General features: G+C 39.1%; 1 protein-coding gene across 3 annotated transcripts in view; it reads right to left on the reverse strand.

Moving 5' to 3' along the window:
- Positions 1-13,108, reverse strand: part of ATP8A1 (ATPase phospholipid transporting 8A1) — a 3,191,789-nt gene that overhangs the window by 84,376 nt on the left and 3,094,305 nt on the right. For 2 of the 3 annotated variants that reach the window (XM_044061518.1, XM_044061517.1), the window contains 2 exons: positions 2,584-2,672; positions 1,862-1,954 (listed from right to left, as the gene is read on the reverse strand). In XM_044061518.1, the coding sequence (XP_043917453.1) occupies positions 1,862-1,954; positions 2,584-2,672 (182 nt within the window). The remainder of the gene's footprint in view (positions 1-1,861; positions 1,955-2,583; positions 2,673-13,108) is intronic. The other variant, XM_044061519.1, reaches the window with a different exon arrangement.

Here is a 13,108-nt window from a genome sequence, read left to right on the forward strand (position 1 = left end):
AGTCACAATGCTTGCTGATATACAGCAAATGGGACATAGAAGAAAACATATGCAGCATTATGCAACTAATGGGCAGAACTCTAGGAGTATCTCAAAAGTGCCAAGTGACTGCTACCTACAGCTGCCATTTCTACTATTAAAGTGAAACATCTAGATCATGTTTGAAATGTCAGCTTAATAATGATTGGAAACTGGAAAAAGGGTCTACCAAATCATCAGAAGTATGAAGGATTCTGGAATACAGGTGGGAGAAAGGAACAATGCAACACTAGAGCACTTTTAACAGGTACCGGGCTCAGTAGTACAAGCAACTTTGATGGGAAAGTATAAAGATTCAATTTCATCTGGCTGCACTCCAGCTGCTCACAGCTGAATACTTGTATGTGTGTTTGAGTTCAAGCAGACTCAGATAAAAGCCGCTGATTGCTTCAGATACTTTCTCTGAGTTGGTGCAATCCTGGAATAGAGATCAGGAGAGTGGGCTCAGAGCTCCTACATCTGGGACGGGGAGTGCAGGGCACCTTGCCCACTGCACTGTTTTGTAGGTTTTAACATGTTATTCCCAAATCATAAGCACAAATGTTAGAAGTAGCTGCACCGAGTTAATAGGGGTCAAGGAGATGGTGCTTGATCTCCAACAGCAAATCCAACTGTATGCCCTAGGAAGGCTTGGCAGGTTAAGCACACTGCAGAGCTTTTCTTGCATAACTGTGTTTTTCTCACACCACTCATCAGACTGAAACATGTCCATACACAGAGATGTTCTGCAATCTAATGTGACATACTGCATCAAGGAAAGTAATGGGTGTCAAGGACTTCTGTGCAAAATACAGTACATTTCCAGATTTACAGCATGTCTCTAAGATGTGCTCATCCATACATTTTACATAAACGCCACTAAGCTTCTTAAACTAAGATGGCACTGAGATGTATGGGAATGGGACTACATTTCAACAGCACAGACACGACACCTACAAGACAAGCAGTACATGCACAGCACCACATTTATACTTCTGATGGCAGCACACAGTACACTACTAGCCACTGCTGAGCCTGAAGATTGTATACGGTTAGTGTAATGCTTATCATCACTTATGAATACGCCACAGTTTTCTCATAACAGAGTTTGGGAAGTCATAGCGAAGATGACAAATAAATAATAATGCAGAACAAGATGTGATACTGTACAATTAAATGATTCTGTGGCAAGAGGAAGCATGAAGTGAAGATGAGTCTTTCAACTTCACTAGGAGTGAAGTTATAAAGAAAAACAAATACTCCTGGGGTACCTTACTGCTATTACACACAGCTCATTTCTAGTTATATATTTTCCTGGAAATGATTAAGGCAGACTATTACTACTGTGTGCTCTGATGACATCTGGAGCAGAATCAAACTGCAAGTCTCTCAAAAATGCACAGCCATAGTTCAAATTGATATAATGAATCTTTTGACTATTTTCTTGCCTTTGTAATAAAAAAAGCCACATGCATTTTTACAAAGGAAAACAGCATGTACTTTACTAGTGTCCACTTTACACTGCAAATAATTTGTCAATTGGATGCTTTGTTTGTTAAAGGGCTTTTAAAGCTGAAATAACTGGTGCCTTCTTGTTATTATGTGCAACAGGTTATTTTCCTACTGCTCTGCCTGTGACATTAAAACAGTTACAACTAAGGCAGTCAAATACATGAGCTGACAAACACCTCTGAGGTCTGCTGTGACTAGCAAATGTTAGACAAACAATATATTTAAGCAGATATGTTGTCATTAAATAAACAATACAAAGAAAACATGATTAAGTCTGAATTTGGTACATATAATTACGTAGATAACTATATAATTTGTACTTTAATTGTACCTTTTTCCATGTACAACAGCTCCTGGGTCCTGGGATTTTGCCTCTAGTTCCTGAACTTCGTCCACTAGTGTCTTAAAACATGTTCTCATAATTCTACAGGAGAATATAGCAGTGTTTTTAAGCAATTTCTTCAGGAAACTGTCATATGCACAATCAAAATATCAGATTCTGACACCTGATACTCTGTTTGCAACACCACATCAGGTCTTTAATTTCACCTCTGCTTTTTGACAGAGGAAATTTAAGTGGAATTACATCAACATCAGGTTTAAATTTATACATTTTAAGTAGCTTCAGTTACCTGCTGTGGAAACCATGAAAATGTGTGGTTTCCTCTGTAGAGGAAATCATTCTAATTTTGTAAAATAAAAATGTCAACTTGAAACTTTGAAACTACTCCAAAAATGCAAGTAAAATATTATCAAAACAATTAAAAAGTCACATGTTCACTTCTACTGGCAACAGATTCTGTTTAAGTTAACAGTGAGCATGTGCTTAAAAAAAGCAAATATCTAGCAGGATGGTTTAATACAATTCTAAATATCTATGAAAGCAAAATGATGACACAAATAAATTTATATCAACAATTTCTCAAAGAATTTGTGCAAAATAAACAAGAAAATCATAAAGAGAAAACATGTGGCCCAAAAATTCAGCAACTGCTTTTCAAACTAGTACTAAAATAGCACACTGCAATAAATTAGCAAAGTTGTAATACTTACGCTTTGTAAAATATGTCCAGCAGAAGAGCTGTTACTGGTATAAACAAAAGACCCATCCAAAATATACCAGAGCTAAACATCATTTCTGCCTGCAGAAAGATTGATAGACTTGTTAGAACTTCAGTGTTTTTACCAGACCAATAACAGCATTAGCAAGGTACATTTAGAAACAGCACAACACCCTACCACTTTTATCATGCTTATACACATCAGCATTCTAAAGGTAGCCTTATCACTGGGAAATAAACTCACAAAAAGTAAAAGTCCTCTACTGTTTACAGAAAAAAAAACACTGCAAGCATGAGCCCAGTTTAAATAGCCCTGAGTATTTTAAACAAAAAAACCTTAACAGTAACTGTGCAACATAATAGCAACAAGGTGTACATGCTTGCATTTCAGCAATTCAGAATAAGTAGGAAAATATAGATGCAAGTTTGAGAGTAGATACATATAAAATACAAAACTAATAAGTTAAACTTTACTTGATCAGAAATGTGACTTCCAAAAATATTAGTAAAAATAATCAGGAAATGTATTTTCAAGTGTATCACTTTTAATAAGTATGACTATAACTTTACTTCTTTCTTGAAATGCTAAAATGTTTAACAAACCTGTATAATGAGGCATTCAGTACAGACCGACACCTGCTGTCAAACCAAATCACATTCCAGACCAAGTACCACAAAAATGTAATGACAAATGCTGCTATGTTAATTATATTTTTTCAGGTGTTACAGAAATTGCAGTTGGGGGCATATTATGTTGCTTAAATTACAGATGGGGTAATAGACACTCTGTAAACCTGCTTATAAAACTTCCCTGTCAGGCATTTAGAACAAATGGCAGGAAAATTACTTACATACTCTATTTTTAAGTCAGAAGTAGAAACAAGCGCTTGTTTCATTTTATTATGTCTACTGTACAGTTAACACTGCTTCAAGAATCAGAATGTCTTATAATATATAAGCATTTTGTGACCAAGTTGTGCTTTCTGACCAATAAAACATTTAGAGAACAAAAGAATTAAGAAATATTACACAGCAAGTGTGTGTGTTTGGGCGTGTGTGTGTGTGTGTGTGTGTGTGTGTGTGTGTGTGTGTGTGTGTGTGTGTGTGTGTGTGTGTGTGTGTGTGTGTGTGTGTGTGTGTGTGCGTGTGTGTGTGTGTGTGTGATTAAGTACTAGTAGAACAGTTTCTTTCTTTAAAAGCTACAAATTGCTTGAACAATTCTATAAAAGTTTGCATTTTTGCCTGGATTTGCCTTGGATGCAGTAGCTGAAAATATCTGTCATTTGGTGGCAAAAATGAAAATGTTTCCTGATTTACTTACAGTACACCTGTTATAACTATAGCCAAAACAAATTTTACCTTATGAAGTAAGTCTAAAGAACTTTAAAATGGCTGTAATCTGCCTTTGTAGCAGATGCCAACTATCTGTATAAGGCATATTACTGCTGTACAGAAAAATTATTCTATAATTAATAAATGAGTAGTCTGTCATTTATTAGCAATTATGATACCAACATGCCTTTGTAATGTAATTAGAGTCACTGGAGAGCTACTGCAGCATTAAAGTGTATGAAAGGCTAGGAATTTTGTTACATAGTTTTCAGATTTATCATTAAGACAATGAGACTTGTGAAGTCTTGCTCTGCTTAGAAATATATTACTGAAGCTGCAGCATAGAATTCAGTGGCAACTACTAAAGATTTTGACAGTATGATCAAAGCATGAATAGCTAGGATGGAAGATATATATGCTTGCATTACGCTAGTTGAGCTCTTAAAGTACAAAATTATAAAACAAAGCTACAAAGATGATACAGTTAGATAATACATGCATCTTCAATAGATGCATTCATTTAATTGAAAGGCTGGCTAAAACAACAATTTACATCTTAAAATATCTCTAAATACCAACTGAATAAATCAACATCTATTGCTACAGATTTACTGGTAATTATGTGCACTCTGTTTCATAAATAATTTTAAATTTGCTTTAGGGATAATAAAAAGCTGACTGCAAAGAAAGTCCAAGATATTTTCAAATATTATAAGACGTTTGTATAGCTGCATTTACAAATGGAGTATACTCAGTGCAAATACAGCCTTGCCAGCATTAAGAAAATCAAGAAGAATGGTTAGATACAATGCTTGCTAGAAGAAATGAGATGATCCTTCCCTAAACCGAACAAGCAGTTAAGGTGGAAATTTGATGGAATCTGTTAACGTATTTGTTGGTGATCACTTCTCAGGAAGCCGTTAGCCATAGGAGCAGCTCCCAGTATACCACAATGAAAAAAGGGCTAAAGCACCAGTTACTAATAAATGCAAGCAATTAAACCATGTAAGAAAAAAAAAAACACCAAAGGGTACTTACTATTTTGAAAGTCAACCTGGATGAAACCAATGGCCTGACTACCAAAAATGCACTGATGCAGCATAAAAAAGATCTAAAGATGGAACAGGCTGCTCTCCCTTTTTCTACTAAACTTCCTAATGATATCTTCAATGTGGGGATGAGCCCACTTCTGCTCCAGGGATGCCTGAAGCTTTGCCAGTCTGCCCAGATGGGAACATACTTACTTGATGCTAATTCCCATATTTCATTATCCATACTGCAGCAGCAATCCCTGTAATGATCATAAGCAGTTATTTGCTGCTACAGTAAAATGCATCAGCAAATGTACTGTGCTGTACAAAACAATGCACAAAATACTTAGCAGATAAAGACACTAGCAACAAATTCATGCTTGTGCAAGTTAATGATTCCACAGTTCAGTAGCTAGGGCATACAGTTTGCAGCCCTTACTATAACACAGGTGAATAGGGTTTGAATAGGAGGCTCAATAGCTGATAGGTTTAGGAACACTAGGCGAGTGGCCAGCTATCCTGTCCTGGAGATGAAAGAAATGGGCTGCCAGCCTACTCTCAACATTGTCTATAGCTGCTGTATGCAGATACAACAGGTTCCAGAGTACAACTGACTATGAACCAGCATGCTCATGTGGCCATCTCTACAGCTTGATGCCATTGCAGAATTAAGTTGCTGAGGCAGAAATGCAAACTCCCTAATTAAATATTCATCAGGCTCAATTTGCAGTACTGTTTCTGAATTGTTTTGTGTGATTTAGCAAAGCATTACAACTCTGTAACGGCCTTCACTGGGCAATAATGGTAAGCTTTTGAATTCTGCTTCATATAAATCATTTGATATTAAGTGAACTAGTCCTTCTTAATATCTTTTTTTAGCTGTGACTTGTATCATAATGGCAAAGGCATTCTTTTGTGATATAAATCATTTCAAAACTTTTCCCACCTTTAATGTATAACCTGTACAATTCAACTGGAACAAACAAATCTGTTAGGGGAAAAAATATAAAAAAAAAACGTACGATAAGCCAGTTGCATAAGTGTGCACACCCTTAAACTGATACTTTGTTGGAAGCAACTTTTGATTTAATTACAGCATTCAGTCATCAGTGTACGAGTCTATCAGCATGGCACATCTTGACTTGGCAACATTTTACCACTCTTCCTTGCAAAAGCACTCTAAATATGTCGGATTGCGAGGGCATCTCTTGTGCACAGCCCTCTTCAGGTCACCCCACAGATTTTCTTTTGGATTTAGGTCTGGACTCTGGCTGGGCCATTCCAAAGCTTTAATTTTCTTCTGGTAAAGCCATTCTTTTATTGAGTTGGATGTATGCTTGGGGTCATTGTCATGTTTAAAGGTAAAATACCTATTCATCTTCAGCTTTCTAGCAGACGCCTGAAGTTTTTGAGCCAAAAGTGACTGGTATTTGGAACTGTTCAGAATTTCCTCCACCTTGACTAAAGATCCAGTTCCAGATGAAGAAAAGCAACCCCAAAGCATGATACTGCCACCACCACGCTTCACTGTGGGGATGGTGTTCTTTTGGTGATGCAAAGTGTTGTTTTTGCACCAAGCATACCTTTTGGAATTGTGGCCAGAAAGTTCAACCTTGCTCTCATCAGTCCATAACACATTTTTCCACATGGTTTTGGGAGACTTGATGTATTGTTCTGCAAATTTTAGCCGGGCCTGGATGTTTTTCTGTGTAAGAAAAGGCTTCCGTCTTGCAAACATACCCCATAGTCCAGACAAATGGAGAATACGGGAGATTGTTGTTGCATGTAGTATACAACCAGTACTTGCCAGAAATTCCTGCAGCTCCTTCAGTGTTGCTGTAGGTCCCTTGGTAGCCTCCCTGACCAGTTTTCGTTTTGTCTTTTAAGCAATTTTAGAGGGACGTCCATCCACATTTTCTCCACTTTTTGATGACTGTCCTCACTGTGTTCCATGGTATATCCAATGCTGTGGAAATTTTTTTGTACCCTTCTCCAGACTGATACCTTTCAAAAATGAGATCTCTTTGATGCTTTGTAAGCTCTCTGCGAACCATGGCTTTTGCTGTAGCAGACAACTGAGTAAATGTCAGGAAAATCCTACTAGGATAGCTAAACTTTATTTGGGGTTAATCAGAGTGTCTTTAATTGATGGCAGGTGTGTATTCAAGAAGACTGAATGCTGTAATTAAATCATAAGGTGCTTCAACCTATATATATATATATATATATATATATATATATATATATATACACATACACACACACAGGTGCTTCAACCTATCTATATATATATACATACATACATACACACACACACACACATATATATATATATGGACTTGGAATACTCTGTTTTCAAGGTAACTTTGGAACCACTTTATGGTATTACTGACAAACTTATATTTTTCCTTCTTCTTTAGCAGTACATTGTGGTTTAAAGTTTCAAATTCCTTACTCATGTTCATAAATATCCCTGCTGAAAAGAGACAATCACTGATTTCACAGTAGATGGAGCCAGTTGCAGTGAGTAAGGCTGCTATTGTACTAAAGGTATTTCTAAAACCATGCTGTTTATCAGATAGCAGTCCAAAGTTATTTGTATGCCTGACCATTTGTTTGAACAGGACTTTGTCACACATTTTGCCAAGGGAGCAGACAGTGATGAGCAGAAACACTTAAAAAAAAAAAACGAAGAACACCATGGTCTCAGGCATGTAGTTGTTTTACCCTAAATGATGTGAGTAAGTTAAATTCCAACAACTGTTTGCTCAGAAAACACAGCACCCCCCCTGCATATAACCTGCTTTCTTCAAAGCAGACTTCAGTTTGCAGAAGCTATCTCTGACGGCATACAGGAACAGTGCCCAGAATACATCCCAGGTGACCATAAATTAATTAGTGACTTGGGTGCTTGTTGGAGCTGGCAGGGGAGGATAGATGTGCCTATCATGGGAGGGAGGGGAAGGCACTTTGGGTCATTCACTGCCACATCTGTTTGGAGGAGGAGATGGCTCTATGCACAGCAGTCCTGGGGAGTAGACCTTCAGCCAGCAAGCCAATTTGTATGTAGTTCTTATTATGAGTGTATGCCTGTGTGCAACCGCACTGGGGAGGGCATTCTGGTACCTGCAGTGGTGCAAGTCATCCATCCTGGGTAGGTCTAGATAAAATGTGCCCTCATTGCCATGACGCTGGCAAAGGCAAATCACCACTGAGCATTCCAGTGTGGTGGCCTCCTTAGGCCAGCTCACACCCTTATAGGAGAATATGCAGAATGGTGGAATGAATTGTCATGGTTGACAGAGGAAGGCTTGATAGTCAGCAGGTGCAGTGGAGAAAAAAAAACTCCATACAAAATTTCAGCCAGCATGTCTTACTTTTAAAGCAGTTATACTACGAGTACTGGTGCTTCAGCACAGTGTTCCATTCAGGGCTTAAGCAGTAAAACTGCCTTTTCACCTAGACTAGGTATTCACGCCATAATGGTCAGTAAGGATATGAGAATAGCCAGTAGCTGATGTGGAGATCTCCTGAACTATTACCACCACTCTCAAAAAGTGGCAGCCTCACTAACACTTTTGCCTTGAAGAATGAAATCTGAGTAGGCTTTGACAGAACATGGTGACAGTTGCTGACCCTATCTTAGGTAAAAGAAACAAACAAATCCCTGCACTGTAGCAAAGGTATAGTGCAGCGCAAGGCACAATCTAAGTATTGAGGAGGGATATCATCTGCTTACTCCTCCTGGAAAGTACGCAGATAATTAATATACTAATTCAAAGTAAACTATGAAATCACCTAGGGCAGGACATTCTGAGCTATACTGAGAGATACTCTATCCAGAAACAAAACCAGGAAAAGAATCCTCAAATCAAAGAGCTTGGAGTTCCAAAATACTGTGTGGTGAAGTCTCTGCAACTATGAAGACAAACATCCATGACAGGAGCTTGAAATTCACAGAATTTGAAAGCTCAAAAAGTGAATAAGACCAAAAACTTGAGAATAAAAGTGAGGTCTCAGATACTAGGCACCATGTTCAATAACAGCCTTGCATCAGGTTTTGTGCCCACTGAATGGCGCACAGCAACAGTTATCCCACTCCACAAAGGGGGATTCACCACTGATCCCAGGAACTATTGCCCTATTAGCCTGACGAGCCTGGTCTGCAAGGCCATGGAACGTATCATCATGGAACTCATAAACAAAGACCTTGGTAACCTCCAAACTCTGGATCCCACCCAGTTCGGGTTTGTGAAAGGCAGATCATGCTTCCTGAACCTGATCGACTTCTTTGAGGCAGTCACCAAAGCCGTAGATGGGGTAAAGTGGTTCACACGGCCTATCTTGACCTCTCCAAGGCTTTCGACACCATCCCCCATTCTGGAAATATAGCTAAACTCACTAAACTAGATATAAATCCCTATGTCACAAGATGGGTTGCCAACTGGCTCACTGACAGAACCCACACTGTAAAAGTTGCAGACTCCAAATCTGACCTCGAACCAGTGACAAGTGGAGTACCACAGGGTTCAGTCCTGGGACCTCTCCTGTTTGGTATCTACTTCTCTGAAGTACAGGCTAACACAGAAAGTCTCTGGCTAACGAAGTTTGCAGATGACTGTAAACTAGGAGCCATAGTCAAGTCCCCAAATGATGTGGACATCCTACAGAAGAGACTCGCTGAGACAGATGTCTGGTGTCAGAGCCATGGCCTCTAGCTCAATGCCAAAAAGTGCAGTGTCATCCCCTTTGGTAAAAACTCTGTACCCATGAACTACCACATAGGCAGCAATCTACTTAACACCGAATGTGTGATAAGAGACCTTGGGACCCAGGTGGACAGTAGTCTCTCCTTTGATAGTCACATCGCCACAGTAGTCAGGACATCCTTCTACGTGGCACACCTCATCATAAAAGGGTTCTCATCCAGGAAAAAAGAGGTCATTGTTCCCCTCTACTCGACACTCATTAGACCCATTATAGAGTACAACGCCCCTTTTGGAATGTACCTCACAAGACATCTGCAGCAGCTGGAAAGGCCACAGAAGTACCTCACAAAGGAGGATTACTGGCCTCAAACAAATGCCCTACACTGACCGTCTCAAAAAACTCCAGCTTTACTCTGTAGCATATCGCCTACTCCGAGGTGATCTCTGCCTAACATATAAAGTTATGTCAAACCCAGAGCTGTTGGACATGCTACACCTAAAGAAATCCCAATCCCTCCGAGCTACACGCTCTAAGGACCTAAACCTTGTCACCACAATAAACAGGACATGCTGGAGGGATAGATTCCTGTCCCAGAGACTTCCCATACTCTGGAAAAGGCTACCCATCTATGTCAAGCAAAGTTCTTCATTGGCACTCTTTAAGAAAAATCTTGATGAGTGGATGGGAAATAGGAAAAACACCCCGGGGATCACTTCTGGGTCTCTGCTCGACAGTGGCACAGGAAAATAACTTTCTTGGGTGGCGTAAGCCAGGGAACCTTGTTGGATAGGCTTACGTAGGACCTTGGGCCGATAGCCTAGTACCTACCTATGAAATGGCTGCAGGGCAGACAGGTGCTTCAAATGTAAAACTCCCCAGGAGAAGGTAGACATATCTCCAATCCTTAACTTGTTTTCACTGATTCATGGATAGTTAAAAGATGTGACAAACTGTGCTAATGGACAATGCAAGTCATTCTTCATCGAAGTAAACAAAAGGAATCCTAAATACTTGTTATTGGACAAACAAGACAGCTATAACACTTGCCTTCATTCTACAGATGCCCCTCCTTTGATGTGCTGATGTTGAAATGATAAGGAAGAGAAATGTCCTTTCCTGTGATGACTTCTCTGAAATACAATGCCAGAATAATGGTGGCTGGATAGTACAGGAGTTCACTATATTTTGGACTACTGATTCAACTCTCTTACTGAAAAAAAATCACTTTCCAGTGATCTCTAAACCTTAAGTGTGGTCCTCTTATTAAGAATAAATGGAGAGAAGGCATACACAAATTCCTTTCACATAGAAGCGATAAAAAAATCATGTTAGACATCCCTTGGCTCTGGCATAAAGGACTAATCCTCATGAAATTTTGCACTAGAAACAACAGTGAACAGCTGCTTTCTATCCGATATTTTAGCTATAGACTACAGAGGACTTCTGGAGACTGATGAGAAAAAATGGGTAATGAAAAACTTCCAGAGTCTAACAGGGACATCAACAGCTGTCCCTTGGAAACATCTATGCTCACACAGTCACCCACATATGGAAGTTCAGATATTCCCATTTCTTGAATGGTAGATACTCCAATGATTAATTACTTAATAACTGTGTGCAACCCTAACAAAAAAAAAAACAAAAAACAAACAAAACACAGGGCAGTGCCTGAAGCTCAAAATATTTCATGACAACCTTGAATCTGAAGAAAAGTACAGTGGTAGTAAGATATTCATTGTAACAGTAGGTCTCTGAGGAGACGTCACAGTAACAATAATTGAAAACATTAGGGTTTTATCCCACTTTGTTGTCTTCCCAAAGGAATGTTTTTCAGAGAACAGTATTATATTCCATATGCATCTTACATTCTGGTCCTTCACCAGCATTCCAAAGCATCTTAAGTACATGACAAAGCCTCATAAGTCCTGCACTGTTATACAATTTCATCTGCTGAGATCAAAAAGCCCCACTGGAAAACTGTGCCTCTTGTGTGCTATAAACTTATTTAAATTAGAACACTTAAAAAATAAATAAGACAAAAAAAATTACTGGAAACAGTAATACACAGTCCTCGGGGATAATGGCAGGGTAGCAGTTACACTGAGGACTTCTCAAAGACAGACTTTCAGGATTAAGTAGCACACCCAGAACTGTATTATTTGCTTAGGAGAGGGTCACTGTAACAGTAAATCACAACATTATTGTACCATCCCAAGCACAACTGATATATCAGACAGCCTTAGTTAAAGAATCCTTTATAGCACAGCCATGAGAAAAACTATCCCGTCCCTAGACTACACGTTCAACCTGTGCTCACTGCAGGTTTGGACTGTGAAACAACTAAAATATCTTGTGCAGATACACTTCTGAAATATGAAGCAAATGTTGTTGTGACCATCTCAGAATGTGCTTTAATCATGCCTTATAAGTTTTTATTGTACTACTCATAAAAGAAGGCTGAACAATAGGCCAATTACTTGAAAGATATAATAGCATTAGCATCAGAACAGTTTTGATGTTCATGACCTGGTGCTACCAAACCTCCAGTTATAATTTTACAATGGCATTTTGTTTGCTTAGTCTCACTGCATTATGTGTAACAGTATCAATTTACTGATTGGTAGGTCTTATTCCCTTTCTTTTTTAACATTTTTTCCAGCTGTTTGCCAACTATCAGACTGTCTCTTAATTGGCTCATTCATTCCCCACAGAGCAGACTGAGGGGTGAGTCAGAGTGGCTGTAATTTAGGCAGCAATCAGGAGTGGTTAGGCTTTTGCTTTTTGTAACCTTACACACAGTATGCATGTCCAGGAACACACTCAGGGTTTGGTGTGCAAGCAATATGTGCAAGGGTGTCACCTGCTTCCAAAAGTGAGTAACTTGTCAAAGACAGCCTTGCCCTCTTGAAGGCAGCTCACCTGTGGGGATTGAACCACAGGAATGTGCACCCTAGACATGGGCTCCGGTACCTTCCCTCAAGTAGAGGTTTGCCATGTCACTGTTTTCCTGCCTGACACCAGTTCCAGCAAGGTCCTGAGCCATAACACAACTAATATCAGTGTCACCTGAGTCACAGTCATGGTTTTATCCTTTGGTGCTAACAGAGGTTGCTCCTTTTTCACCATTTTTGAAGGAAGTAAATAAGTGATCAAGTTTTGCTGAGTTATTTTGTTCTTCTAGTGTAATAACTGTACAACACCAGAGGACAGCATATTGTTGTTTCCAAATTCTTCTTTGTTTCACACATTGTTTTACTAGTAGTGTCTGGTAGTTGATGCAGAGGGTTAAGGTTGTGAGCTGTAGTTTCGGTGGTACAGGGTTTGATATTCTCAGCCTTCATTTGTTACTGCGTGATCTTGAGCTAGTCACTTAACCAGATACTCCTGGGTCACCCTTGAAAACGAATGTGTCCCATGACCCTACCCAGTTAACAAAATTATACT

This window comes from Protopterus annectens, chromosome 2.part0 (assembly GCF_019279795.1).
Source record: "Protopterus annectens isolate FY-2018-M chromosome 2.part0, PAN1.0, whole genome shotgun sequence".
In the NCBI taxonomy this organism is placed as follows: domain Eukaryota; kingdom Metazoa; phylum Chordata; order Ceratodontiformes; family Protopteridae; genus Protopterus; species Protopterus annectens.